The sequence below is a fragment of the Python bivittatus genome, unplaced genomic scaffold, assembly GCF_059951505.1.
Source record: "Python bivittatus isolate LINGU-HERP-01145 unplaced genomic scaffold, Pbiv_v1 ctg000180_np1212, whole genome shotgun sequence".
Classification (NCBI taxonomy): Eukaryota; Metazoa; Chordata; class Lepidosauria; order Squamata; family Pythonidae; genus Python; species Python bivittatus.
In genome coordinates this window covers 494,506-522,500 of record NW_028277047.1, presented here as the reverse complement: position 1 = coordinate 522,500, position 27,995 = coordinate 494,506, and the positions used below count along the sequence as shown (strand labels likewise).

At 60.1% G+C, this 27,995-nt stretch overlaps 4 protein-coding genes across 13 annotated transcripts; 1 reads left to right on the top strand and 3 right to left on the bottom strand.

Moving 5' to 3' along the window:
• Positions 1 to 465: 465 nt before the first annotated feature.
• On the bottom strand, positions 466 to 6,205 carry CRABP2 (cellular retinoic acid binding protein 2). The gene is made up of 5 exons (XM_088137088.1): positions 6,118 to 6,205; positions 5,795 to 5,928; positions 2,362 to 2,540; positions 1,580 to 1,696; positions 466 to 1,169 (listed from the first exon to the last, which is right to left on the bottom strand). The coding sequence occupies exons 2-5, from the start codon at positions 5,862 to 5,864 to the stop codon at positions 1,119 to 1,121; spliced, it is 417 nt and encodes a 138-aa protein (XP_087993214.1). The 5' UTR covers positions 5,865 to 5,928; positions 6,118 to 6,205; the 3' UTR covers positions 466 to 1,118.
• Positions 6,206 to 19,051: 12,846 nt separating this feature from the next.
• Positions 19,052 to 22,484, bottom strand: ISG20L2 (interferon stimulated exonuclease gene 20 like 2). Of its 3 annotated transcripts, none has more exons than XM_088137083.1 (4): positions 22,252 to 22,484; positions 20,804 to 21,626; positions 20,372 to 20,572; positions 19,052 to 20,136 (listed from the first exon to the last, which is right to left on the bottom strand). In XM_088137083.1, exons 2-4 carry the CDS (start codon positions 21,518 to 21,520, stop codon positions 20,005 to 20,007), a joined length of 1,050 nt encoding a protein of 349 aa, XP_087993209.1. In that variant the 5' UTR covers positions 21,521 to 21,626; positions 22,252 to 22,484; the 3' UTR covers positions 19,052 to 20,004. The 3 variants fall into 3 exon arrangements, with proteins under 3 accessions (XP_087993209.1, XP_007438453.1, XP_087993210.1); XM_007438391.3 differs by lacking the exon at positions 22,252 to 22,484 and adding an exon at positions 21,924 to 22,245; XM_088137084.1 differs by lacking the exon at positions 22,252 to 22,484 and adding an exon at positions 21,928 to 22,245.
• Positions 22,471 to 26,160, top strand: METTL25B (methyltransferase like 25B). 8 transcript variants are annotated; one of them, XM_088137076.1, is made up of 7 exons: positions 22,471 to 23,075; positions 23,193 to 23,255; positions 23,357 to 23,497; positions 23,845 to 24,515; positions 24,707 to 24,879; positions 25,081 to 25,296; positions 25,472 to 26,160. In XM_088137076.1, the coding sequence occupies exons 1-7, from the start codon at positions 22,593 to 22,595 to the stop codon at positions 25,588 to 25,590; spliced, it is 1,866 nt and encodes a 621-aa protein (XP_087993202.1). In that variant the 5' UTR covers positions 22,471 to 22,592; the 3' UTR covers positions 25,591 to 26,160. The 8 variants fall into 8 exon arrangements, with proteins under 8 accessions (XP_087993202.1, XP_087993207.1, XP_087993208.1 ...); XM_088137077.1 differs by having other exon boundaries at positions 22,473 to 22,688; positions 22,785 to 23,075; positions 25,081 to 26,160; XM_088137080.1 differs by lacking the exon at positions 25,081 to 25,296 and having other exon boundaries at positions 22,476 to 22,688; positions 22,785 to 23,075.
• On the bottom strand, positions 25,850 to 27,889 carry MRPL24 (mitochondrial ribosomal protein L24). The gene is made up of 6 exons (XM_088137087.1): positions 27,752 to 27,889; positions 27,448 to 27,593; positions 27,275 to 27,370; positions 27,098 to 27,198; positions 26,457 to 26,587; positions 25,850 to 26,225 (listed from the first exon to the last, which is right to left on the bottom strand). Exons 2-6 carry the CDS (start codon positions 27,586 to 27,588, stop codon positions 26,089 to 26,091), a joined length of 606 nt encoding a protein of 201 aa, XP_087993213.1. The 5' UTR covers positions 27,589 to 27,593; positions 27,752 to 27,889; the 3' UTR covers positions 25,850 to 26,088.
• Between the last annotated feature and the right edge of the window lie 106 nt (positions 27,890 to 27,995).

Here is a 27,995-nt window from a genome sequence, read left to right as displayed (position 1 = left end):
ACAGCGCAATGGGGGGGCAGCCCTCAGGCTGCTGCTTCTGACCCCCCCTAGCCCTCCCTCATGGGAGGGGGGCAGCTCTGGATTTAGCTTCCAGAGGGAAGTTGCTTTTGCTCTGAGGTCCCAAAGGCAGCAAACATCCAATTCAAAGCCACCTACTTTCAAAATGGACCAGCAAAGAGCTTTGCCTTAGGGGCCTGCCACCCTGGTCTCAGCTAGGGGCCAGTCTGGCCTGGCCACCCCTCAGTTGGGGGGTTCTGGAGCCCGGGGGAGGAGGGGCGGCGAGGTAAAAGGGCTGCTCCTGGCATTCTAATTCCAGGAGACACAAAGCGCCAGGCTTGCATTTTGGTGAGCCGAAGATCAGAGGGCAGATTCTGGCAAAGGGGGTGGGTGAGTTGGCTGAAGCAAGGGAGCCAAGAAAATCAGTACTTCCCAAATCATGGAAACGATGAAGGCAGTAGACCTGGAAAAAGACTAGGAAGGCTTTAATGGGGGGGAAGAATTTGGGGGAACGGGAGGCATCTTCACAACATTACAGACTTCGGCCTACCAGGAAAGGGGACCAGGAACCCTTCTGTGATCTCTGCAACAAGACTTTCCACTTGGGTGGTTCAGCGCGAGGAGCACCAACCGGCCAGGAGCAAACTGGAGGGGGTGGCGGGGACACCTGCTGCTGCCAAGGAGCCCACAGATTCACTTGGGAGCTGAGGGGAAGCCCCACCCCCACCCAAGATGGGAGAGGGGGGAAGAGCCTCCAGCTTGTAGGGGCCATGTCCTGACCCCCGAGCCTGACCCCAGATTCCACAGTTAATCTCCCAAACAAGGCAGGCCTGTGTGCGCCTCCTCCAGGGCAAAGGGGGAGCCAAGGCAGGTGGAGCAGGGAGGGAGGGAGTGGGTCTCAGAAGGGGAGAGGCTCCTTCAGCCACCCCTCCCTCCTCCCAGAGCAGAGAGAACGCTCTGAAGGGCCAGCGGCTTTGTTAAGTCTTGTTGCAGGTAATGCCTCTGAGCATAGACAGAGAGTAGGGACCAGGCAGTGGGGCAGGTTGGCATGGGACCCTCCTGGACTGTCTGGTCCTGCCCCCCCATCGCCACTCTGAGTGTCTTGCACCAGCGGAGGCTTCTCACTCCCGGACGTAGATCCTCGTGCAGACAACGTCGTCGGCCGTCATGGTCTGAAAAAGCAAGAGGGCGAGTTGAGAGGGAAGCAGCTGTCCCCGGCTCTCATCCTCTTCCAGGCTGGGGAGCAAAGAGGGCAGGGGGGGCAAGGGGAGCTCCAGGGTCTACTCCCCAGAATCGGAACCTTGGTGCATGGGAGGAACCCCAAGATTCTGCCATTCCTGCCTTCCGCTGGGGGGATAGGAAATGGGGTTCCTTCCCTGCAGTCCCCACATCCTGTGCCATCTGGGGGGGGTCCTGAAAGAGTTTGGATGCTGAGCTGCGTCTCCCAGGTGCCGACCCTGGCGTACGTCTGTGCCACACCACCCAAAGGCCAACGAAAGAGAGCAGCTGAGAAGGCAGGGTGGCAAGGCCGAGCCAGAGGGTTGGCTGGGCCCCCGTTGCCAAAAGCGAGGGGGGTCCTCACCAGAATGAGCTCCTCATCGTTGGTCAGTTCTCTGGACCAGCTTGTTTGTGGCCCTTCTCCTTTCAGCAACTTCTGCTCACACACGATTTTGTTATTATTCTCCCACTTGGCCAAACTCTGGGTCGGGAAAGAAAGAAAGTGCCCCCCCTTGAGAAAAGGGGCCTGCCTGCCACAGGCAACAAAGACACACAATCCCCCCCCCCGTCACACTCATTTGTCACTCGGCAGGCGGCCGGCAGGACAAGGCGGAGGCGCGGCGTTTGTTTCACCTTCCAGTTCCGCCAGGCAGCCCATCCATCATGCGAAGGGCTTGCCGAGAGAGAGCAAGAGGGCAGAGGCTTTGAAGGGCCATGGGGTGGGGGAGACCCCCTGCTGGGGTTGACTATCTGCACAGGGCCAGAGAAGGCAAGGGGTGGCCAGGAATGCCTCACCCTGGGTTGAGATGCAGAAAGGGTTGGGATGAGGGCGGAAGGGCCAGAGGAGCAAATGGCTCCCCCCCCCCCCCACTCGGCCATTGCCCCGCTTCGCCTTTCTGCCTGTTTGGCAAGGCCAGCTGCTCCCCACCTTTGCTGCAGCAGTTCCAGCTAGGGAGAAAGCTGGGCCATGGCTACACACAGCTCCTTCTTGGGGCCCTTTGGTCCCCGCAGGTAAGGTCCCCATGTCACCAGCCTCCCCTTGGCTGGGCAGCTTGAGGCCCTTCTCCCTTTCTGGGCAGAGCAAAGGGGCACCGCAGGGAGACTGCCTTTCCTACAGCCACGGCCTTCTTTCTGCCTGCCCCTCACCTTGCAAGGCCTTCCGTCCACCGTCTGCTCCTCAAACTCCTCCCCGATCTTGAAATGGATCTCCGTGGTGCGCACCGTTGTGGAGGTCTTGATGTAGAAAGATGTTCCCTCTTGCTTGATCTCCACAGCCGGCTTGGAGGCAGCCGCCACCGCGATTTTCCGAAGCATCACATTGACCCCTGGAAGATGGTGGCCAAGGTGAGCCAGTCCCAACCTTCTGGCTGATCCTTGGTGAGATGTGGTCTCCCTGCTTGAACTGGGGGCAGCCTCCCCTTCCCTGGGCTAAACCTGTTCCCCACAGGCCTGTATCTGGGGTCCACAGCGAATGGGCCAGCATTCCCCAGCTATGGGGCACAAGGTTGAAGAATCCTGACCAGCTGGATCCCCTCTTTTTGCAAACCGAATCTCTTGGAAGCCAACCAGCTGGGCAGACAGGAGAACATTTGACCTCTCTTCCTAGAACTTTTGGAAATGTTGAGCCAAGCATCTTTAGAAACTTTGGAGCAAAGCTGACTTCTGCTGATGCAATCCTGGCCCCCTCTGGCTTGGGTTCAAGGGCCACCATTGACCCCATTGACCCAGAACAGGCCTGTGGCTGATTCACCTAGCTTTCTCAATTGCTTACCCTGCAGAAGTGAGTCACACCCACTCTGATGGGACTTCTGCTCCTCCTGAATGGATTGCATTTACATCTGGGCTTAATTTGCAAGGGGGACACACCCAGATCTCAAATTTCTGGGCCCTTATTCTGTAATACCCCCTCCCCCAGGTATGTACACATTCCTGCGTGTCTTTGCATGACAAAATTTACAGATGCTACAACAAACCTCTTAGTCTTTAAGGTGTCTCCTGCTTCAGCTGTATCTCTCTTTGTTCTTTCTTTCTTAAAACACACGTACCAGTGACACACACATATTTGATAAATACTTTGCAGATGTGGGCATTCAGCCAGGTTGAAGGAGCTGAGTGTGAGGCAGTGACAGCCTTTAAGAAGAATTGGGGGGGGGCATTATCCATCTGTCCTCCTTGAGAAGACTGTCATCATCAAGAACTTGCACAACCATCAGTCATGACAGCTTCCCCAGAAGAAGCAGCGTTACAGTGTTGTACACACTAACGATTGTGCAACATGAGGCATGAGAAGAGGCAGAAAGGAAAAAGTGATAGAGGCTCCATGGGAAAATCGAGACACTAACTTACAGCCCTGATGAAGTCCAGGAAGGTATAAACCATCCCATCCCATTTGGGCCAGTTTTTGCAGAAAACAGGCAGACGTTCTGCTCTGGATTGGCTCGTGCTGCTTTTATTTTGTTATTAAATCAAATTTTCTAACAGGTCTGGATCCAATCAGTGCTGTAGCTGAAGCTTCCTAGAGCGCACTGGACAGAGAAGGCCATTTCTGCTTTTGTTCTTTTCAGCTGCGTTTATCCCGCCCTATAACTGGACCTAGATTCTCCCCGATTAAGCAGGCAATGGAGCAGCGGGAGCGCTGAGGAGCCTCGCCCTTTTCGAAGGAGAAAGGGGGGCAACTCTGCCTCTGCCTGGATGGAAAAACAACGTGTTGCGTGGCCCTTGGCTGGCTGGAGTCGCACCGGCTGCCAAGTTTCCCTTGGTGAGGACTGATCACAAGATTGAACAAAAATGGCAGTTTTACTAGGGGAGTGGCAAGGTTAAAAGAGAAACCTCTCTGCCTGGTGTGTTTTCTTGAAAGAAAGGAAAATACAATGGAACGGGGTTGCTCAGGGGGCAGGCCCTTCCAGGGCCCACTCACATCTTTCGTGGGCATGCAGAGAAAAACTAGGGCCCCAAAGGCCACAGTGCTGGATCGGCCACAGAGATAGACTGCCTCTAGGTCTGCGGGCTTCACTTAGCTCTTCCCCCAAGCAGCTCCAGCCCAGACTTGCCTTTGCATTTCCGCCTGGGAATAGGGACTGGAAGGCAAGACGATCTTGAGGTCTTTTTCATGCACCCCCTGGAATCTCTTCATGGAGGATCAGGCACCCCCTCCCCAAAGAACCGCTCAACCCCTCTCAGCGCTGGTTTGTTGCAGGTCCGCGTCTGTTCCCGCGCCCTCCCTCTCTTCCACACACACTCACGAACTTCCACACACACTCACGAACACATCTGAATTCTACTTCTATCCCTCCTCCAGCCTCTTGAGGCTTCCAGCCTCAAATTATCCCCATATGGGGGGCAGGAGACGGAAAGAATTACGTGAAAGAGGAAATTTAAGTACCTGATAATTATCCTGAAGTATGTTGTGCTTTCCCCAAGCTGGAAGGAATTTGCAGAGCTCCCCCCCCTCCCCCCCCCGCCCTCTGCTTTGGAGAGAGAAAGAGAGAGGGAAAGGGAGGGGGCAGGTCTGAGTTAGGGGAGCCAGGAGCCAAAATCATCTCCCTGGGAACAGGCACCTGGGGAGGGGGTCTTTTGCCTCAGTTTCCCCAGCTTTGCTTAGCTCCGTGTGTGTGTGCGCGCGTGTGTGTGTGCGCGCGCTCCAGCTTGCCTGGGAAGGGTGCAAAGGGGGTTTCTTCTAGTTGAAGGCCGGGGGAGGGAAGGCAAGATGGGAGAAGAGCTGAGAAAGCGTGGGGGGGGGGCGGATTTTCCATCCTTGCTGCTCAATACAAAGCCATCCTCACCGACGACTGTCCCGATCAGGGAAGAACCAGGGCAAAGCCGTTGCACTGGGGCTGAATCGGTTGCCCCCGGGAGACCCGGAGCCTAGTCTCCCGCTTCGGCCTCCCCCAGCGGGGCAAAACTCCCAGAATTTCTGCTCCCGCTTCGGTTCCCGGGTCAAAGGACGGCGAGGTTCTCCTTTTGTGCTTTCTGAGTTCCGAGAACCCTCGGAACAAGAGAGGGAAAGAAAGACGGAGTCCTAAAGGCTCACCTCGGGATCTCCCCCCCCCGCCCCCGCCAATCCCTCCCTGAAGGGGACAGACTCGGACAGAGTCAAGGGCTTGACTCTGCCCCACCCACGCCAAGCTGCCCCCAGCCCTGTTTCTCCGGCGCCCGGCTCTGGGGGCGCCGGCAAGATGATCAGAAGGGCGCCGGACCGCGGGGGTTCTGGGGATCAGAAGAGTCAAGCCCCGCCAGTCCGGAGGGAAGAGCCACCTGTTCCCGGCCGGGCCGCTGCCTTTCCTGGCTGCCACGCCGCCGCCGCGCTCTCGCAGGGCTCCGGTGCGGCTCTACCCTGCAGCCCGCGGGCGACGGGACGGGGAGAGGCTTTCCGTCTCCTTTCTTCTCCGCGTGGTCCCCGGACCTTGGGAGAAGCGGCCGCGCCCGAACCCTTCACCCCGCCAAGCCCCTGGGCGCAGCCTCGCTCTCTCCCCCACCTCTGGCTCTCGCCGCCCCGTAAATGGCAGCGGCGGCGGCGGCGGCGGCGGCGGCGGCGGCTTCCTGACAGCCCGGCGCCTTAGTCCCCGGCCCCGCCGCTCACCCAGCGCCTTCAGCAGCTCCTCGAAGTTCTCCGAGCTGCGCATCTTCCAGTTGCCAGTGAAGTTGGGCATGGTGGCGGCGGGGACGGCCGGGCTGGTCCCTGGTCCGGCGCGGGAGGAGTGCCGAGCAAAGCTCCTTCGAGAGAAGAGAAAGCTGCTTCGCCGCCGTTGCCGCTCGGCACCCCGCGCGCCGAAAGAGGCACGCCGCTGGCCACGCGAGGGACTGGCGCGCTCCCGTCGGCGCGCCTCGCCTTAAGAGCCACCCGCCCCTCCCCTCCCGAGGAGGAGGAGAGGAGGAGGAGGAGGAAGCGCGCCGCCTGCTCACCTGGGCGCTCCGCCGCTCCCCGGAATCCTTTCCAGGTTCCCTGAAGAGCCCCAGGATCGCCCTTGCGAGGGGCTTTCCAGCCCCCCGGGCCCTGAAGGAACGCCCCGGAAGGCTGAGCGGCTTGAGGGCCGCCCCGTTCACCGGGAGTGAAAGGCGGCGCGGGAAAGAGAAAGGCGGCGGCCCCGGCCGGGAGGGATTCAGGCCCCGGCGCCCTCCTGGATCCTGGCCTCCTGAAAGGGTCGGTCTAGGCGACCCTGCCGGGGTGGGGGGAAGAGGGGTCTGCTTTTCCGGTCCTCTCCCGAAGGGTCGTCGGACTAGCCGGTGAGCCTCGGTGTCGGGGCAGGGATCGCGAGGGACAACCCATTCCAACGGTGAGTGCTCCGCTGGACGGCCGGCTCCCCTCTTTCCAAGTCAGAGCACCCCACTTCTGGTCTGGGGGTGGTGCCTGGTGCAAGCCGAGATGTTCTCCTAAAGAAAAGCTCTTCCACATCCACCACCACCACCCCCGTTTCATTTTTCTTAGCCAAACCCCCCAGAAGGAGGAATTGCACCCCCGGCCACACAGCTTGTTCACCACTTGGCAACATTTTGGGTGGCCCTTAAAAGTTGGACTGGCTCCTTGTGGTTCTTTGCTTGCTTTCCAAGGTGAGCCTTTTGGGGGACCCAGGGTCAGGCTGGTCTGGAGGCTGGAGGGACTGGTTGCCTGGTGCCCCCTTGAGGGGTGCTTAGCTCTGGGGTTTCATGTCAGTCCCTGGTCAAGCTAAAGAGTGGGCCTAAACTGAAAACAGCCAGCAGGAATTGAGGGGATCCCAGTCCACGCTCCCTCCTTTGTCTGGAAAAACTTCAGTCCTTTCTCAGGCCATCTTTGCAGTTAAAGGAGAATTAAAGTGCCCCCCACCCTCACCCCCATTCTGGCATCTTACAGTCCTCCAGTTCCCCTTAAAAAGGGGGGGGGAAGGAGCTGTAACCACATCCCATTTATTTATTTCATTAATCAAATATATCCCTCGGGGCAGCGAGCTTCATAAGTGAATGATGCTCCTTGGCCATCTCCCTGCACACGCTTCCACTGGGGAGGCTGGATATGGCCGGGGGGGGGGGGGGGCAGAGCGTCTCCACTGAGGGGCTGCTCAGCTTGGCCACAGATGGGATTCTGGGACCAGGAGCTGGAGGGAGGGAGGCTCCCAGGTTCTCCGATCTCCTGGCAGGTTTCCCATGACAGGAAGACCCAGAATATTCGCTGAGGAGGGTGATGGGCTGCTGCACTGAAGGGGGCGTGGGGGAGAGGTTCCCCCCTCCCGCCGCGAGGGCAGCCCAAAGAATCTGGGCATGGCAAAAAACTGGCTTTTCTTTCAGAAAGTTGGCGGATCACGGGAGGATTAAAGAAAAATAAGAAAACGTTGTCTCCTGCCATGTGGGGAAGGAGTTGAGACCCCTCCCCGAAACTCAACCCCTCCTCCTTGGGCTTTGTGGGGCACCTGCCTTTGCGAAAATGCTTCTGGGGGTGGGGTAGAAAACTCACCCAAACCTTTCGCGGGAGATCTCTGGAAACGCTCCTTCCAGCCACCACTCAGAGTCCTTTCAGAAGGGAGGAAACACCCACTGGGGTGCCATCACCACCACCGCTGGCTTCCCATGCAGCCTCTCCCCCTGGCTTGTGCCTGTGCCACTGATGAGTCCCTTCCAGCATCAGGATTGCTGGGGTAAAAGAGGGTTCAAGAAAAGCCCCCTCCCTTTTTTTCCTGGTGGCTGCTGTGGTCAGACTCCAACCTGCCCCCTCGTCTGCCCACCTGCGAGAGCAGGCAGGAATTGGGTTGGCAGGCCACGGAGGCAGAGGGCCTTGGGACAAGGGAGCCCCCCCAGTGCAGAAGGGAGGCCTGTTGTTTCAGGAGAGCAATGGAAACTGCTCCCCCGGCTCCCCCTCCTGGCTGTAGCGAGGTTCTTGATCCAGGGAGGGTGTGCAGAAGGCCCCCCCCCAGTTTTCTCTTCATTCTTTGGAGAGCCAGCACGCCTGGGGAAATTGACCAGCGCAACTGACCAGGCCCTCTTGGGCTGTAACTGGCCCAAGAGGGCCTGGTCAGTTGCGCTGGTCAATTTCGCAAGAAAGACTCCCGGGTGCCCGGTCTGGTGGCCTCGCGATTGACCAACAGCCGTGGGAGGTGCTGCAGTCCCAAACCCCAAAAGACACCAAGGGAGGGAAGGCCGTGCGAGAGGGGATGTAAAGAAGATGAGCGCCTGACGCTGGAGAACGGAAAAGGGAAAGTCCTGCAGGGCGGGTCAATCATTTTCGGCCTCTTTGGATTGGCTCCAATATTTGTGGAGTTGGCGCTGCTCAGGGCCTCTCGCTGGGCCTTGCAGGGCTTCTTCCCCCCCAAAAAGGTGTGGGGATAAAGCTGAAATTGTGGCCCGTCCCCTCTTGTTTCCCAGCACAAGCATCCTGGCAACCCCACCCCTAAATCCTGCCAGGCCCCCTTGGCTCAACCCCTCTGCCTGAGTGCTCTTCCTGTGTGTCTGTGTGGTTTGGCAGGAGAAGCACCGCGGGGAAGAGCACTTGAAGACACCTACCCTCTGTTTGCTTAGCCCTCCCCCCTCCCAAATAACATGCCATGCGTGATTGAGCAACCTGGCGTGCACATACACACACATTCACACACACACACACACACCCGTGCGTAATTGAGGTATGAAACTATGACTCTCGCCCTCTTCGCAGCCCAGATGGGTAGTCGTGTGACTTTTCAGTCAGATCATTCACGCAGGGGAGGGGGCTGGTGCCACTTTCAAAAGACCCTCAACTTGTTTGCACAAGGTTTGGCCACGCAGTGCTCCTTGGTGGACCTGAGGCCTGCCCAGATCCATTTGGTGCCCTTAAAAGCCTGTGCCAGCCGAGCTGCCGGCCTCCCCACTCCCTGCCGCGTGGCTCTCTCCTCTCCTCTCCTCTCCTCTCCTCTCCTCTCCTCTCCTCTCCTCTCTGCTAAAGTCATGGCCCAGAGGGATGCCAGCAAGACCTGTCCAGGGGGCATTCATGCTGCCCCCGTTTTGAGCACCGGCAGGAGAGACGCTGAAGGGCACCTTTGTCCCTGCTCTGCCTTAACAAGGCCCCTCCCGAAGCGACGGAGCACTTGGGCTCCAGCACTAGTAGCTGCGCTTCCATTAAAAGGGTGACGTGATGCTGCAGATTTTTGGCACAGACGTGACCCAATGGCGCACCTTAAATCCTGGTCTAGACAAAACACAGTCCTGCCCAGAGCCTGAAGATTTCCTGGCCTAGCCCTGGATCAGCCATGGGGCTTTTCTTTCTGCTGTTGGCTGCAAATGTAATCCGTCCAGCAACGCAGACTATCAAGGGTCCCTCAGCCCAGCAAACCTTCCGCACTGGGATTTCACTTTTCGGGGAGGGGGCCCAGGAGGGTCACTGTCTCCGAGCTCTCAGAGGGCAAGAGGACAAGCCCCTGCACGAAGCAGCTGTTTGGGGCAGGGCATCGAGGCTCGTTTTTCCCTTCCTCGCTACCCTCCTTTCCCTCCTGAACCCCCCCAACATTCTCAGCCCGGAGGGGGAGTTCTTTCTATTCAAGTTTCCGCAAGGAAAGGGACGGGGAAGCTGAAGGGCGATGGTAGAACCTGACCCGCAGCTGTCTGCTGCATCAAGATCGTGGACCAGAGAGGGGGAAGCCCGCCTGCCCGCCTGCTCCGGGGCACGAGGTGTGGATGGGAGGGCACGTCTCGCACCACAGCGGAAACCCATCACCTCCACAAGACTGCCTAGAACATAAAAACCAGGGGATTCCCGTAGTGTTGAGGCCATCCTGATTCCCTTGCCAAGGCACCAAAGCCTGCAGATCCCTGCCTCCCAAGGCCGTGCGAGCCTTTGAGACAGACCCTGCCTAGCGGTCCACTCAAGCACTCGCACTCGGGACTCCCTCCCACCCTCCAGCCCCCAATCAAGTTTCCAGGACTCTCGGCAGCCGCAGGGAGGCTCGCCTTGATCTAATGAAGGCTGGCGGCTCAGAGCTTCTCAGCCAGCCTTTTGCAAGGGAAAGAAGGCAGGCCCTGCGCTGCTTGGCAAGCCCCAGGCAGCTGGTCTGCCCCTTCTCTGAAGGCCCTTGCCCCAGCAGAGCCCGGGCAGAAGCAGAATGCGTGGGGCTTCCCTCCAAGCTCCTGACAGCTGCCCCACTCTGGAGGAATAGGAAGCGTTGCCCAAGGATATAAAGGTGGGAAGGGAGAGCCAAAAGTCTGGCGCAGCGCCTGTGAGACAGTGCATTTCTCAAAGTGTGCAGTCGAAGTTCCAGAGCCTGCCATGTGCAAATCATTAGATGAGCAGAATCTTGCCCTAATTGGCTCCAGGGAGAAATCCGGCCTCCTGCGAAAGGGAGGCTTGGGTAGTGGCGGCGGCGAGCTGGAGTGTCTTAGGTCCAAACCTCGCTTCCCCACTGGACGCATCCAAACCTGGCCCGTTCCCCGGCTCGTTTCTGCAGGTGGTTGGGAAGCTCCCGCCTGGACTAGCAGCTTCCTGGCCAAGGCAACTGTCTCACACCTGGCCCAGCTGTGCACAGAACAGGTGAGAAGGAGTGCCAGGAGACCCTAATTTCTATGGGGCCTGAGATATATGACCCTCCCAAAGTCCAAAAAGACCCAGGGGAGAGGGAAGCAGACCAGTGCACTCAGTTGGATCGTAGCAGTACCCCTGTTGAGGGGTGACACCTGTCCAGCCTGGCAATTGCCCCCCACAACTTACCTTTCTCCCACCCAAATTCCACCACTGTTCAGAGTCCAGCAGATGACCCTGGCAGAGATACGCAGGCTCCGTTGCAAAAGGGGCTGAAGCCTTTTTTAAGTCCAGAACTACGAGTTAACATCTGGAAGACACCTCCCTGATTCACTGGAGTATAAGGTGGGGGAGGAGGCACAGCACCATCAGACTTGCAAGATTAACGCCAGCCCTACTGGGTAGACCAGACCAGGAAAGCCTCCACAGGAAGGCTAAAACTACTTTCAGGAGTCGGGCAGCATATAAAGTTAATAAATTATTATGATGAATTTTTAATGTTATCGATTGGCTATAATAACTGAAGCTTGCAAGACTGGTTGAGCTGAGCCCCCCTCCCCTTTCTGTACGCTTTTGAAGGGACAGCCCCCCGTCTCCCCTCCAGGCTCTTGGAGCCTCTGCTGGCCGAGCTCTGGACTGGGTGGGCAGCCAGCAGCACGTGTGGGACCCCACCCGCCCCCCTTGTGCTTCCCACAGGATTCTTTCCTTTCTCTCCTCTCCGGTTCCCAGCCTCCTCCCTGCCCTTTCCAACCTCCTGGAAGCCTAGGGAACCAGGCCAGGCCAGAGAGGAGCTGGTCTTCCAGCATGACGTGATGATGAGAGAGCCAGCCTGGGGCCGGGTTTAGCCATGGGGCACAAGGGTCAGGAAGGACACCTCACCCTCTCTTCCTCTCCAGATGGAAGACCTGGACTGGCAGGAGAGGCTGTGGCCGCATCTCTGGAAACAGCTGCTGCTGCGGGGGGCAGCAGGGCAGGGCATGGCCGGCTCTCTCAGCGAAGGAACACCCTTGGCAACAGGCTGGGCAGGCATGGTGGGGGGCCTCACTGGGCCTTCGGACACCTGCCTGCATGAGGCCGGGGGTCTGGGGCTGTCCTGACAACAGGGCGTGCCCTGGTTCCCAGACCTTGGGCCAATAACCTGAGATGATGGTCAGTTTGGGGCCTTGGAGTTCTTGAAACTGGTCTCTTCCCAGGACATCAGAAACCAGAAGGCAAGAACAAGGCTGGGCTTGTTGGGGGACGAAGAAGGGCGCTTCTTGTTCGTCCATCAAAGGAGAACAACATGGCTTGCAAGCGGCTGGTTGACAATGAACCAGGATTCTCAAACTTTGTGGCATGTCATGATGTGGGGCTGTCCCTACACAGACGCCAATCTCAGTTTGTTTTTGCTTCTCTCTGCTTGCTGATAAGCGCCAGAGAGAAAAGCTTGTTTCTCTGGGGAGCCTGGAGAATTCACACAACTGGGAAGGATGCCAACCTGGGATCCTGCCACGTGTCTCCGCCCACTCCCACCGTTTTCACACTATTTCCCCTCTTCCACTGCAGGACTCCAAAGCCCATTTTTCGGATCTATAAATGGATGGATCTGGGTGATTTCCAGCTGCCCTTCAGTAAGGGCGGCTAAGCCCTAATGATTAAATTACTCTCTCCCGTTATACTAAAATCACACCCGTTTTCTTTTTTTTTATCTCAAATGCTGGTCACAGTAGTAAATAAAGCCTTGGTAAGCCTTTTGTACACAGCGAGGAGGAGAAGGGGGGGTGGAGGTGGGAAGGAATCCAGCCCCACATTTTCCCACACCGAGCCCCACGTGCAGATGGAGTCCTCAAGCAATGCCCAAGCGACCCCAGGTCGGGGGGCCTGACTGCAGCCAAGGAAGGAGGCAGGAGAGGTGGGGAGCTGTGACGGGGGTCACAGGTGGTGTGGGGGGGGCGTCTCTCTCCTATCAAGCATTGGATCAAACAGAAATCCACACCTTGGAAGACCTTTGCAGCAACTGCCTGGTGCTGATTCCCTTGATCCCCAACCTGAGAATTTCCCCACCGAGGGCTCCGCTCTGCTCTGGTTCCTCCCTTGGGGTTTCTTATCTCAGGACTGGCTGCCTGAGTCACCTTGGCTCAATATCTCCAGGCAGAGCCGCGTTAATTTACGCCCCCCCAGCACCAGAAAGGAAGCCCCCTTCCCCTGTGCGTCTGTGTAATCTCCCCCTGGTCAGATAAAGCCTCCTGGGGAAGGAGAAGGCTGCCTTGATGTCCCTGCTCCAAGGCTTCCTGATGTCTGAGCCGGGCGAATTTTCCCATCTTAATGTGATTATGGCAAGGGTTTTTTTCTCAGGGTCTGTGTAACAAGGCGGCGCAGAAGTTCAGCCCAACAGCAACAGACCCTTTCAATTAAGGAGGCTGCAGCTCTGAAAAAGAGGGAAGGAATGTGGGCCCCCTCCTTGCCCCGGAGTGCCGCCCCTCCCGCTCTGGTTGGCCGCGATGCTGTTTTGAACCCGGCTCGAAACGGTTGGCCCTCCGGCCCGTCCTCAGCGGACTGCGGAGCTGGGGAGAGTCTCAGGATGAGCTCGTTCTTGGGGGCAAGCTCTTGGAGGGATGGGACGGGGGTCTTCTTGGCTGCCTGAATGGGGTCAGGTTGCCCTTTGGGAGAAGAGGAGGCTGAGGCAGGAGCAGCATTCCTCTGGTCCTGGAAGGCATCAGAAAAGTCCCCAGGTCAGCTTCCCCGTGGGTCTCGGAGTCAGCAGAGATTTCAGAAAGGGCAAGTAGAGGGCAACAAAGCCCCCATCTCAGGGACAGTCTACCACTGAGTAATGGTACAAGTTCGGGAAACTAATCAGGATGAGCTGCAAGAACTGGAGATGAAGTGAAACTTGCAACGGAGGCAGGCCAAACTGATACGCAGATGGAAAACCCGGCTGGCCCGGGCGCAGGGTGAAAAGCACCTGGCCGCCTGGCAGGAAGCAGAAAGGGAGGGAGCAGCTGCGTTCCGCCCCCCTCCCTGGCTGCCATGGAGGGAGCATTTTGATCCTGGGCTCCTGGACGGCCGTCAGCTGGCCCTGGCCGGCTCAGATGATTTGCTCAGGAGGGGAAGGAAGCCCAGCTGGGTGGCTCACGGCCAGCTGGTTGCTCTGGGACTGGGCAGGGGGCAGAGCAGGGGCAAGGCACCAGGGCTATCTGTGACCTGCCCTCTAGCTGGGCTGCCCGGCAGCTTTTCCCAGCCTTGGTGAGGGGACTGCAGCCCCAGAGACAGCGGAAGGTATGCCGAAGCCCCCTCACCAGATGGGCTTAGCCAGCTGGCCAAGCTGTCATTGGCTTAACCAGGGTTTACTGAATAAACAACCCTGGATGGCTTCACACAAGGCCCAAAGGCTGAGTTTGAAGGAGCCAAGAGGAGCCTTGGGTCTCCATCTCTCAGCGCAGGGGGCTGGGCGGCCATCTGCAGGCAAGACGGGGTGGGGGGCGGAGGGGGCTGCCTGGCTCCAACTGACGAACACATTTTAATGAGTGGCCATTTATATAACCTGGAGGGTAAACCTCTGGTTTAATTGTTTCCAAATTGAGGCCAGACATAAAAACTGCGTACAGTTCCACCCTTCACCTCCAGGGCCCTCCCCCCCAAATTCTATGCAAGTCTCTCTCACACACACACAGACACACAGACACACAGGAGACATTCCTGCTTTATAGTTTGATGAGGTCTGACTTTTAAGACAACATGGGAAGTTTTAGGTTACACAAAGAGCTCAGCTCCCCCATCTACACTTTGTTTCTTGCCTCTTTCCTGGATTAAGTAGAACAGCTGTCCCCAACCTGGTGCCGTCCAGATGTGTTTGGCAACAACTCCCATCATCCCCAGCACAGAGGGACAGACAAAAAATGCAGAGGCTGATGTGGCTACAGGCTCTCCTGCTCTTTACGTGCCAGTAAGGACTTGCCACCTCCTTCTGGAGGGCAGGTACCCCTTGGTAACTGAAGCTGCCGCTGGTACATGGTGTGAGCCCCCCCAACCATCCTGGCTGTGCCACTCAACAGTGTTGGCGATTTCAAGCAGCTTTGGCTCACCCCACCGCCCATCATCTGCAGTGTGAATGTTCCTCTCCAAGTGGGGAACGTGGGCATCAAATCTGAGCTCCTTCACCAGCTGGGCAGAGGAAGGGCTGACTCAGGATTTGCCAAGGACCCCAGCCAGGAGAGAGAGACCCTTCCCAAGTTCAGAACTGACATCCCCCACCACACCCCATTGCCCTTGGCTCATTCAAGGGCAGGTTAAAGAAACAGTCGGCAAGATAAATAATAGATAAATAGGAGGTTGGGAAGACCAAAAGCTGCAGGGGGAGGGGGCAGTGGAGGGCCAAGGGGGAAAGAGAAAGAAATGAAGTGTGAGATTTCCAGCTGGTATTAATTTTTAGCATCACATCTTTCAGCTTATCTCCATAAACACTGAGCGACTCTTGGTAATTACAGGGTCTCTGCAGCCCAGCCAGGGAACTAAGCTGCAGTTGCTGGGTGGTCTTTTCCCCCTCGAAGTCAAGGGCAGGTCCCCGCAGGGCTGGGCAGGCAGGCAGGCAGGCAGGCAGGCAGGCAGGCAGGCAGGCAGGCAGCAGTTCAGCGCCCTAGGAGCCACTCCGAGCCACTCAGTCACCCCGGACGCCTGAAGGGCCTCCTCCCGGTCAGCCGTCCACGCAGAGTCCAACTGAACTTTGGCAAAAGCAGTGACAGAATCAGCAGCTCCTCTGGGGAGGCTTAGCGTGACTGGAGAACCTGTCCTCGCACTTACGCCATGGCTCTAGACGGGACATTGCAGCGGGGTCGAACCTATCCAAGAGCCCCTGGGGAGGCATGTCCAAGCCTGGGGCGCGCATTGAACACCCGCCCTGCAGGGGAGGGCGGGAGATTTTACAACCGCCTACAGCCTTGAGGCCACTGGCTCCTTGGCTCGTGGGCCAAAGATAAGGCTTGAACTTCCCCCAGCCCTGCCCACCCCCACTGCTGGCGTTCCTCTTTGCAGCTGCCCTGGCAGCATGGCCTGGATCGCAAATGGCCCACTCCAGAGAAAGTTGGGGTGAGCCCAAGTGCTGGGGCTGGAAGGGCGAGGCTTCCGCCTTGCAGGGCTCTTTGGAGGGGCAGGACCCAGCAGGGGCTTCCAGTGGGCTCCTGGCTCTGGCTGATAAGTGAACGGCAGCCTGACCCAGCCGGGGAAGGAACATGCTGGGCTGAGCAGCCCAGCAGCTCCCTGCCCCCACCCCCGTCATGCTATGCTTTGGGGACAATTCCCGGGAAACGGCTGGCTCGAGGTGCGGGTGGCTCTGTCTGCCACGGGTGGAGGAGTCCCAGGCGCCAGAGAAGCACAGGAGTGGGAAACAGAACCTCCTTATTCTGAAGCAGTCTACAAGATACTGGACGAGAGCTTCCTCGGCCCTCCTTGTCAATGGCCTGACTGCTGTAGGGCAGGGCCCCAATCCACAGGAGCAGGGCTGAGGCAGGGGGCGATTTCTTTCAAGGGGACCAAGCAGGAGATCCACTTGGGAATCTCGGCTCAAGCATCCAGGAAAGGGGCTGGGGGTGATGTGGCCCCAAGATGTCCCTTATGGGGGTCTTTGCTCCCCCTTTAGCAACCCACCAGGAGAGACGCACAAGGTGGACTGGGGCAGGAGACCCTTGCTGTACATGGATCCCGTCCCACGCAAATCAAATGGGACCCCCCTTCCAATAATATACGGGGACAGCAGAAGGGAATGAGCCAATGCTGGGGGGGGGGGATTGCAGGCAAGGGTGGGGGAGGAGAAGTGTGCTTCCGGCCTTTGTATATTTGTCCAGCGAGGCATCATTTTTACGTCCCAGACTCTTACTCACTTCGATGACTTCCTGTTTGAATTCCCGGGAAGGAAGCTATCTATCGCTTTCATTTCTTTCTCTCGAGGCTGAAGGGGACGTGCTGGCCTCGGAGGCAGGAAAATTAGGTGGGACAAGCTGGGCTGGCAGCAGAAGGGAGGGGCCCTTGCAGAGAAGTTGTGCCTGGGTCGGTCCCATCATCCCCAACGAGCCCTAAAAGGGGAGGGTGGGACTCTTGGGCCATGCATCCCCTCAGCGCGGGCAGCGGTTCTCTGCCCCTTGTTGACCCACTCCGGCTTTTATGGAGCCAGCATGTTTCTAGACCCCTCGCCTGCACCCACTGACGGTCTCTCAGACTCAGAGGTTCAGTCCCATAGCCCTGGGCAGAAGTGCCTAATGGTTAGCTAAAAGGCGGAGGGGCGGGGGGGCCAGCAGGGCAGCAGACTCCTGAGCGATGGGTCTCAGCTGTGCCCCGCGTGGCTCTTTCTTGCACTCCCTCCCCAGGAGGAGGGCTGAGAGCCGCTCTTCAGCACTTAGCCTAGACCAGGGACGCACCTCACCTTCTCGCCTCGGAAGCTGCTGTTTGTTGATGGGCCTTGATCCGGCCTGACCCCTTGACCATGAGCCCAGCCTGCCCAAGTCCCTTTTCAATCAATCAATCAATCAATCAATCAATCAATCAATCAATCAATCAAGTCTTTATTATGGTCGTAGACAGGCGTGAAGTTCCCTTTTCAAAAGCTGCCTCTCCTCTCCTTGCTGGGGAAATGCCCAGGGCCCACTTAATCCTGGCTGGGGCAGACTTATAGCCTGCTAATTTGCCACCTGGCACTCAGCCGAGCCCAGCCGGCCCACGTGGGGTCCGGCTCTCAGGGAGGCGGCTGGGCTGGGCTTCCCTGGGGGCCTGCTTTGGCCCCAGGGTGCTGGGGTGAGCAGGAGCCCCCGTTGGGCCAAGGCTGCCTCTCTTTTGCCTGCAAAGACCCCACAGCCTGTCCTCAGTCTTACAAAGCTGGTTCGGAGAAGCAAGGGCCGACGAGGCTTGGGGCTTGGAAACCGCCAGCCAGAAGACCCGTCAAAACCGACAAGTTATTTGTGTGTGAGAGGGGAAGAGAGCCCCCCCAATTAATACCTCCGAGGGCCGTTCCTTAATGCTTGGAACGCAGAGAGCGGAGTGAAAGCTAGCAAAGGCGCAGCCCCCGTGTTATTCTAACGTTATGAACTGCTGAATGTTATAAACATTAATGCTGGCCGACAGAGACACCCCCTCCTTCGGGGTGGACCTGCTGGGGACCTCGTGGGCGGGGGCTGGCTCTAAGCGCATCCCTAACTGCTGACATGAAGGCTTTCGTGGGGGGGGGAGCCCCGTTGTGCTGACCAATAAGAGGCTTCAGAAGGGAGAGGATACGCACACCCGCAAAGCAGACGGGCCACCCACAGCGCGGCCGATCCATCATACCAGCAATGTTTCACGCTTCAAAGCTTTGTCTGCAGAGCCCCCCCCCCGATGGGCCGCATCGCCCGCCTCCCCTTCCTGACCAAAAAGGTCCTCGCCAGCGGCGGCCCCAAAGCAAGCCTTGCTGCTTCCTTCTCTCCCTCCTCTGCGCCTGCAGATCCACCGCGAGCTCTTCGGCCTCCCCGGTTTTGGACCCTCCAGCAGCCACCACCACCCCCCCGCAGCTGCTCAAAAGGCAAGGCAGCCCTTGGAGTGCGCTAAGCAGCAGGAAGGGCTCTGGGGTGCCAGCAAGTGAAGGGGCTCCCCCTTTAAAAACCTATTCTGTGACTTGGGGATGCAAAGGGTTTTTTATTACTCTAAAGAGGCTATTGGTTTAAAGCCAACTTCCCGCTGCCCCTGGGCCTGCCCTTGGCGCTCCCAGCAAGCCACTTCACCCTCTTGCAGGCACTCAGAGGCTTCTCCAGGCCCTGGAACCTTCAGGGGTTCCGCAGAGGAGCCGGGCCTGGTACCCTTTTGCCTTCCTTCCTGCTGAAGCCCCACCACCCACTCTGGACTGCCAGGACCCTCCAGGCGTTTCCGACAGGATGTGCTTTCTCGCCTGCAGTTTCCCTGGAGTCCACCCCCCTCCTGTGCCAGAAGGCTCTCCACATCGCATCGAGACACCTTTGTGGAAAAGGGAGGCTCTGACCACCACCACGCCCCCCCCAACACCATCCTGGCATACTTGCTTTGGGAACTTCCTCCCGGTTGAGTCAGTCTTGCAGCTCCAGCCCCCGGGGCTGCAGCCTCCCCCCCTTCCTAGCCGGCCAAACCCTGAGACAAGCCTCATTGATCCCCCTGCTCAGTCCAGGGACCCCTCCCCTGGGGTTGCCAGGTGTGGGGCAGCCCCTCTTCCCAGTACCCCCCTTTCCACCCAGACTGTTGCCAACAGGAACAGCTGCCTCCCTCAAACTGAATGTAATCTTCATGAGACCCCACTCAACCCGAGGGGTGTCCCTAGTGTTCAGATGGGGGGCGCAGCTTCCATTTCCAGGCAGAATCTGTCGAGGAGTCCAGGCCAAGCAGGTCTGCTTTCTTCAAGGACCCACCCAAGGGATAGAGTTAGGTGAAGTTTTGCTTTTGTTTTGGGGTAAGCGGTTTTTTATTGGATAAAACCCGATTACAGTCACCACTGGCAGGCTCATGAGTCAGATCTGCTACTTCTACTACTACAACTATCCAGCAACCTCCCCCCCCGACACCACGTATTGGCAGTCCAAGTCATAAAAACAGATCCACGTCCTCCCTAACTGTGCTGTCACGACACGACGTGCTAAGGTCAGAAGGCGTGGTGATGATAAAAGTCCCCAGTGCATCTTGGAAGACAAAGTCCTGCAACTGAAGACGAAGTGGGAGACCAGGAGAACCGCCCTGCTTCCTCTCTGCACGCACAGGCGCTGATGCCAGCTCCCGGGCTGCTCCTGAAGGGAGCACTCCCAGAGTGGCCTCCCTGCAGCCTGGGGTGCCCCCAAGCTTCAGATGACGGGGGGCGACTTGGGGCATCACTTTCCAGACACCATCCAACAAGAGGGAGACTCCCCCACCTGGCGATACTGGGGCAACCGTCTCTAATGGGGCAACGGTCAAACCCCCAGCCTTCAGCACCAAGGAGGACGATGTGACATTGGGGAGGATTATGCCCTACTGGTTGAGGAAAGGCAGACCCTCTGTGGTCCTGGTCCCATTCCTGCTCCCTCCCCTCAGAGGCAGCTACGATCTCCCCCACTCTGGGGAGGCACCAGCACCCCTGGAGCACCGGGAGGCAGACCTTCCTCCCCACCCCAGTTTTAAGGGTAAGGTCCGTCTCCAAGAAGCCACGGAGCCTGCAAGGAACACACCAATGCGGGCCTCAGCTGGAAACAATGTAATGGACTCATTCTTCTCACCCCCCGCCCCTCAGATCAGTTACACCTTCTTTCCCTCCTCTGCCCCCTCCCCTCCAGACTCCAAAGTGCTTCTGGAGCATCTGCAGCTCTCGCCCCATAAGTCCAGGCTAGCTTGTTCTTGGCCAAGGGCAGTCACGTGGTGCCAGGCAGCCCATCCTGGGGTGGGGAGGTAGCCAAGTGCCTCTCCCACTCCACCTCAATCACCTTGTACAGCTCCATGGTGGCCCGGGCATCTTCGACCGAGGAGTGGCCGTTGTGGCCAACCTGGAGGGAGGGAGGGAAGGGAAGTCTCACGGCAAGATTCACCCACAGCCCTGCCCCAGAGCTTGCTCCCTGGCCACAGGGTGCCTATCCGCTCTCTCTTTCTCCCCACAGGACGAACCTTAGAGCAGCCCCCCAGCTTCAGAGAACAATGGTCCCATTTCACCTTGCAGCTCCCAGGAAAAGAGCAGCCAGGCTCAATACCTGTGCAGACACGCCTGGGCACCTGCACTGTTACCTGAATGTCTCGGTGCAAGAGCTCCTTCGTGAGTCGCTTCAGGGAGGCCGACTCATTCTCGGGGAAGCCGGCCTTCCGATTGAGCAGAGGGATTTTTGAAGTGTCTCTGGTCAAGGATTTGGGGTGGAAATATTTGAGGGCCTTGAAGTCATTGTGGATGGCGTGGCCAATGACAATCTTCCCAGAGAGAAGCTTAAGAATCTGGAAGGCAAGCAGAGGAGGAAGCTTGGTCAGCCCCCGAAGCGCCAAGAACGTACCGGCAGCCTCCCAACAGAACACCCTCCTAGCCAAGACAAGAGGAGATGCCCTCGTGCTCCCAAATGACACCGACGTTCTGGATATTCAGGGGAGCTGGCACGCAGGAAGTCCACAATGCTCTAAACCAGAAGACGCCCCTAAAAAGAGGGCGAGGAGGCTGCGCGCTGCCCTCACCTCTTTCTGGGCGAGCTTGAAGGGGACAGCATCTTTCATGTGATGCTGCCTGATGCCACTCCACCGAGTCCGGTAGTTGGTGATAGGGCTCAGCGGGCGGATGTACTTGTCGTACATCACATCGCCATAGTAGCCGACCACGCTGCATCGGGCCAGGTCACTATTGCGCCCGCCAGGCCCGGTGCCCACCATCTCACAGTCAATGGCCACCATTTTGCTGGGCTTGACTGCTGCCGGGGCTTCGGGGAGGCCGCTCTTGAATTCGTTCAGCAGGCTGACTCGGGGGATATCCCCCCGGCTGCAGTGGGTGAGGGTCCCGTTGGGCCTCCCCGCACTGCTCCCCGTTTTCCTTGAGGCTGAGGCAGCTCCAGAGGGGCTGGAGGTCTGGGATCCTGCATCCGTAGTGCCCGAACTGGAGCTGTCTTTGGGAGGCATTTTGAGCCGGCGGGGGGAGCCATCCTCTCGTATGGCTTTGCCGCCCCCTTGCCTGTCCACTTTCTGCCTCTTCTTGCCCTGGTTGGGTCCTGCGCAGCAGCTGTAGGAGGGGTCCCGTCTGGGCAGGGGAGGCTGGGAGGGCAGCTGCTTCTGCTTCAGAAAGCCTTTTCTCTCTAGGAACTGGCGGCGTTTGATGAAGCGCTGGTGCTTCTTGTTCCCCACGGAGCCCTTTTTGGCAGGCGGGTGAAGGACCGTGTCCAGGTTGATGAAGATATCGGACATGGTGTCCACCGGAGGCAACCGTTCATCGAGGGGAAAGAGCCAGAAGCAGGCAACTCTCTAAAGAGACCTGGCGGCACACGGCAATAGGCATGTCGACATGTCTCCCCTAGGAAGAAAGAGGAGGAGAAGTTAATTCCCGGGTTTCTGGGAAGCACCCGTTTTTCCCCAGGCCTCGCTGAATTCAGAAAAGCCCCTTTCCCGAAAGGCTGGGGGTCCGTTCGCTCCCGCGACCCTTCGGAAGGAGGCCCAAAGAGCCCGGGGGAGGGCGACAAGGGAGCCACGCAGCCCTGGCCTCGCAAGCCAAGGCTCTTTCGGCCGGGGGGGTTTCCCGGGGGCGCCACCCCCGCCCGGCAATCCTAGGCCAGACCGAGCCTCCCCCCTCGTCCCCTCCGGGGCCCGGCACCTGCCCCGCTCCCGTCCAGGCTGCGAGCGCGCGGGCGATGCTGAGGCGGCGGTGGCGGCAATCACCGGCCAGGCTTCCTTCCCAGCCGGCCTCCCCCCGCGCCAGGCAGGCTCCCCGCCGTCCGGCAGGCCGGGTTTGTGACAGCGGCTGATCTCACGCCGGCATCACAGCGGGCCCGCCGGCCGCGTCACCGGGCGCTCCGCCCAGCGGCCGCGGGGGGCCTCTGCTGCCCGCGCGGCCGCGTGCCGCCAGGGGAGGCCGGGGCGCCGCCCGCCAGGGAGACCCGCGCGGCCGAGGGGCTTCCCGGCGCTCCCAACCCCACGCCCACCTCGCCTCCGCCGCGACGGCATCCGCGCCGCCAACCCGGAACCGGAAGCTCCGCCCGGCCGCGGAGCTTCCGGTCCCACCGGAAGTCGTTCCGCCGGCGTTCCTCGAAGCTGCAGAGCCGACGCCGCTTCGCGGCCGCCTCTTCGGCCCTCGAAGGAGGCCTGCGGGGTGGAGAAGACAAGCGCGCCAGCGTCGCCGGTCAGGCGACCAGCGCCCGCGGAGTCGCAGGGGCGCGGCGGGCAGAGCGCCCCTTCCGCGCGCCGGCGCTTCCGGCCGAAGCCGGAAGTGCGCTGCCGCGGCTGCGCGAGCGACGGGGGCCGGCCGGGGCCAAGCCCGGCCGCTATGCGCGGCTTCCCGCTGGAGGAGCAGAAGCGCCTGGCCGCCGGGCTCGCCCGCGTCCTCTCGCTGTACCGGCCGCTCACGGACGCCTCCATCATCGTAAGCCGCCCGCCCCGCCGCGCCCCGGGCCGGGCCGCCGCGCCTCCCCGCGCCGCGCCCGCTGAGCCGCTCTCCTTCCCTCCGTCCCGCCCGCAGGAGTTCTTCACCGACGACCTCTGGGGCCGCCTCCCCCGCGGCTGGCAGGCGGCGCTGGGCGACCTCTCGCCCCCGCAGGTGGCCGCGCTGCTGCTGCGGAAGGGCCGCGCCGCCGCCGCCGCGCCCCGCCGCCGCCCGGTGTGGCCGCTGTCGCTGCTGGCCTTCCGCGCCGCCGCGCACGCCCTGGCCTTCCCCAGGGGCCCCGCCGCGCCCCGCGAGGGCCCGCTGCCGCCGCTCTTCTGCAGGCACCTGAAGCCCAAGAAGCAGCACGAGGTCCGGCGGCTCGCGCAGGTGCGGGGCTGGAGCGCGCGATCCTCGGGCGGGGGCGGCTGCGCGGCCCTCCCGGCGAGGGAGCCGTCGGGGCCGCCGGGGCCCCCTCCCGCGGCCTGATCGCCCTCTTTCCGGCAGGTGGTGAAGAGGCTGAGCGAGCTCACCGGCTGTCGCCGGGTGGCGGACGTGGGCTCCGGCCAGGTGAGCCTTCGGGGGCGCCGCCCCCCCCCCGGCTTCGGCTTCGGCCCCGCGGGCTCCAGCGGCCCAAAGAGCCTCGGCCATCCGCCTCTCTCCTCCGGCAGGGCCACCTCTCTCGCTTCCTGGCCTTCGGGCTGGGGTTGTCTGTCACGGCTGTCGAGGGAGACCCCCGGCTCGTCGCCCAGGCCGTCAGGTTTGACCGAGAGTTGGTTCGGGGGCTGCAGAAAGAGCAGGCCAGGCGGCAGGTGAGGACGGAGAGCCGCGTCCCGGGGAGGGTCTTCCTGGCGGAGCAGAGGGGTCCGGGGCGGAGAGGAGGGAGCTGCGCTGGCCGATTAAGAGGGAGGAGACTTATTCTTTGTGCTGAAGAATTGTGGGTAAATGAGTCTCACGATGCTGGGTTCTTGCTTCCTCTGCGCTGAGTGCGATTCTGCCAAAACACGCCAACGTTTGGGGGAAACAGCTTGCTCCCTAAACGCTACTTGTTGGGGGGCAAGGGCTGACTAAGAGCCCGCTCAAGATAAATTCTGGGCTTGCTCTGGCTTTGGCGTTTCTGGCTGCGTGACGCTTGATACCCCTCTGTTTGCTCCCTCAGGCTCCAGACAGCCTCTCTGTCCAGGGGCCGAGCCACGTGGTGGGCTGGGTCAGTCCCGACTCTCCATGGCCAGAGTTTCTGGAGCTGCTGCGCTTTGGGAAGGCCGAAGGGGGGGACGCTGCAGGAGGTGGGAGCGCACGGGGAGAAGCACCAGGCCGCCAACCCACTGTGCTGTGCGAGCTCAGAGAAACTGAGGCCAGAAAGGGAGGTGCAGATCCTGGGGAAGGTGTCCCAGATTCCCTGGAATGGAGCCCGCCAGCCCGCCTGCAACCGCAGCACCCCCAGAAGCCGCTTTTGCTCACCGGCCTGCATGCCTGCGGGGACCTCAGCGCGACCCTCCTCCGGCTCTTTGTGGCCTGTCCCCACGTTGTCGGCATCACTTCGGCGGCCTGCTGCTACATGAAGCTGAGCACTGGGGAGGTGGCCCAGCCCGGCTACCCCCTGAGCGCCTGGGTGTCTGGGTTGCCGGGCCACCAGCTCTCCTACAAGGCCCGGGAAGGGGCCTGCCACGCCATCGAGGACTACGTTCTGCGGCTCGAACGCAACAGTCCTTCTCTGAAGACACACTGCTTCCGGGCGAGGCTGGAGACGGTGATCCGGGCCATCGACCCAGCCAAGAAACGCATCGGGGTGCAGGCCATCCCCAAGGCCCACGAGATGACCTTTGAGCAGTGAGTGACCCCATCCTTTCTAGGAGCTGCAGGGGCACCTTCCCCAGCTGGTGGGACTTCCGCTGCCCCTTTGATGCCTTTGCTATGCAACCCAAAATGTCAGCTATGGTTAACAGCCCTTCCTGCAGATACCTGTCACACCCCATGTCCTCTGTTCAGGAGAGCGAGTGCAGCCTTTCCTTCCCTGGCAGATATGCTCGCCGGGGACTGGAACGTGTCTGCTTGAGCCCGAGTGGGCCTCTAGAGCCAGCATCTCTGGCCCAACAGCAGAAGGTGGTGGTCTTCTTCAGCCTTGCTCTCCTGCTGGCCCCTTTGGTGGAGACCCTTATTCTCCTTGATCGGATGATCTACCTGCAGGAGCAAGGTAAGCTGGGTGTGGGACCTTGCCCAGAAGGGGAGAGGTGTCTGAAGGGGGCTTGGTATCCAACTCAAAAGCTCAGGAAAATTCTGCACTGCTGTTCTGAAATAGCACCATCGCTATTGTGCGTGGCTGGTGTCTTCAGGGCCATCTGAGGAGAGGAGGCTCATCCCACCCCACCCTAATTCAGCCTTCCTTTTTTTACAGAGAAGGGTCAGAGCACACAGAAGCTGAGCTGGCTTCTTTTGAGGCTGCTGCTTTCTAAGATGGGAGGCTCTAGCAGGAGAGACACGCTCCTCTGCGTGCTGAGATTCCCTTGGCTAGCAGCTGAGATCTGTTTCAGAGGCGCAGATGTTCAGCACCTGGACTCTCCTGTTCCCGTGCCTTCACTGCCTCAAAATGGGCAGCGCTGTGGCACACAGGGTACAGCGCGGATGCTTGCGTGGCCCAGCCAGCCAGGGCTTGGTGCTGGGTCCTTCTTTTCTGATTCCACCTCCTGCTTGAGGGCCTGGGGGGGGCCTACATCGTGGCTTCTCGCTTCTGACTGGCTTTGACAAGGCCGCCCCAAGCCCACTCCCCCTCTTTTGCCTCCCCACAGGTTTCCCGTGTGAGCTGATCCCTCTCTTCAACCCAACTTTCTCCGCCAGGAATCTTGTGCTGGTGGCTGCCAAGAAGGAGCTGCCCTCCGACCTCTGGGGCCTAACTGCAGAAGACTAAGTGGGGGAGGTTCCTGCCCTAGATGGGCTTTCTCAGTGTCTGGTGCAGAAAAAGCAAAAGGGTCTCACAGCCAGAGAGACGAGGACTGGCCGCCTGCAGAGTGTCTCATTGCACCCCAGCCGTGCAAGCGCGTGGTCAACCCTTTGGAGATGGACGAATGAATGGGCCAGGGATAAGTCCTTTGCAGTGGACTTTTGAGGGGACCAAAACATTTATGTCGCTCCCATCTGTTGCGCATTTCTCATGACCGTACACTTGCTTTTTCTATAAAGGATATTTATTATTGATTGCCTCTTATTCTTTGATAAAGGACAGCCCTTTAACACCCATGTGAACGCAGAGCTCCTCTGATTCCCCCTAACTGCACTGCTGTAGCCCCCTCCCTGGAGAAGGAAGAACACCCCAAAGCAGGGCAGCCTCGCACGCGTGCCAGGAGTGAGGGGAGGATCTTCTATAAGGCCGTCAGAAGTGAGAATGGGCTCGGAGGGAGCAGAAGCCTTAATACCAGTAGGACTTCCTGTGCCGACGTGTCTCTACGATTCCCATCATCTCCATAATTTCCTCTTGGAACGTCTTCAGGGAGGGAGCGTAGGTCTTCTCCAGGGCATCCTTGGTTGAAGTGTCCTTTGGTCCGTCTGAATTGGCAGGGAACGAGGGCCAGATACGGGGTGGGGGGAGTTTGTTATGCTAGGCAAGAGTACTTATTTTTAAGGTTCTAGTCCTCATCGTGTTTGAGAACAACTTGACCACAGGGGACGGTCTAGCAGAAGCCATGGACGCACCCTACGGTCCAAGCTGTGCTTCCCAGGTGAAGCTCCCACCCTCCCTCTGTTCCTCCTTCCTTGTTCGATGGAGCAGCTGCTTACCGACCCACAGCTCAGGGACGATGCCGTCTTCTCTCTGCTCGATGGGTTTGGGGATGATTCTGCCCGTCCGGACGGAGACTCGCACACGCTCACCCTGTTCCGTGTAGCGCCAAACCACTTCGGTGGGCAGCCTGAGGTCGGGCAAAGTGGACAAAGGGCAGCGTCCAGGAGAGGCCCGAGGCAGTTGCATTTAGCAGTTACATTAAGTTACAGTGAAAGCAGAAACAAAGTGAAAGTAATAGAAATTGCCACGAGAACAAAGAATTACAGCCAAAATTTCTTACAAGAAGCAGAAAACGCCAATGTTTTTACAAATACCACATCCAAATACTAAAAATACAGAAGGCCGATACCTGCTCCCCCACCAGGAGGGTTTGCGAGAAGCAAAACGCCACGAAAATCTCGGCGTGATGTTTTTCCAAAAGGATGCTTGGAAGCAGAGGCGTCTTGATTGGCAAATCCCCCCCACCCCGCCTGTTCTTAGGGGGCAACCAATTTTCAGGCGGGAAGGACCCGGCTTGCTCTGGGGGCGCCCTTCCCCAGAGAGAGCGACAGAACTGGCGCGGGGGGGGGGCAAACAGAAGCCGCCCACGCGGCGCCCGGCGGCCCCGAACCCACCGCCGGCCCAGCGGCTGCCCTACCTGTCGGCGGGGTCGACCAGGGCGACGTCCTTCACGGGCAGGGGCTTCTCCGTGGCGAACATGACGCGGCCGTCCTTGGCGCTGTCCCCGTAGTAGTAGCCCTGCGGAGAGCAGCGCGGCTGAGCCCGGGCGACCCGCGGGGCGCGCGCCGGGGGACGGGACGGGCGGGCCGCTTACCAGGTTGAGGCGGTCCAGCAGCACGGCGTCGCGCTCCTTGTCGATCCGGACGACCTGGCCCTGCTTGCCGGCCTCCTTCCCGCTCAGGACCTGCACCTGCGGGGGAGACGAGAGCGGTCCGGCGGGCGGCCAGGGCGGCGGGCGGCGGCGCGGGCGGCGCAGCGCAGACTCACCGTGTCGCCCCGGAAGACCTTCCAGTCGCGCTCCGCCGCGGCCTTCCTCCTCTGCGCCTCCCGGCCGGCGGCCGGGCCGAATCGCGAGGCCCACGGCGGCGCGGCCTTCTCCGCCAGGGCCAGCAGCAGCGACAGCCTCATGGTGCCTGGGGACGGGCAGCGGGAGGGCAGCGGGGGTCCGCGCCGGGCGCCGGGCCCCCGCCCTGGCCCCCCAGCGGAGGACGGGGCGCGCGCCCCCGCCAGGCCCCCGCCCCGGGGCCGCCCCCGCCGCGCGCCCGGAGCCCGGAGCCCGCCCGCGACTCACCTGCTCGCGCTGCGCAGCGCTTCCGGCCCGGCGGGGCGCGTGCCGGGCGCGCGCGGTGCACCCTGGGACTCGCAGTCCGCGCGCCGCCGTGGCGGCGCTCCCCGGAGCTACGAAAAGGGCAGAGCGGGGCGCCCCTCCGCGGCCGCGAGTAACGCGGGAGATTTTTTTTTTTCCGGTCCAAAGCAGGGCGACCCCGGGCGGGCTGGGGAAGGCCCCCTCCTTCGCTCCTGCCCGGCCCTTGGAG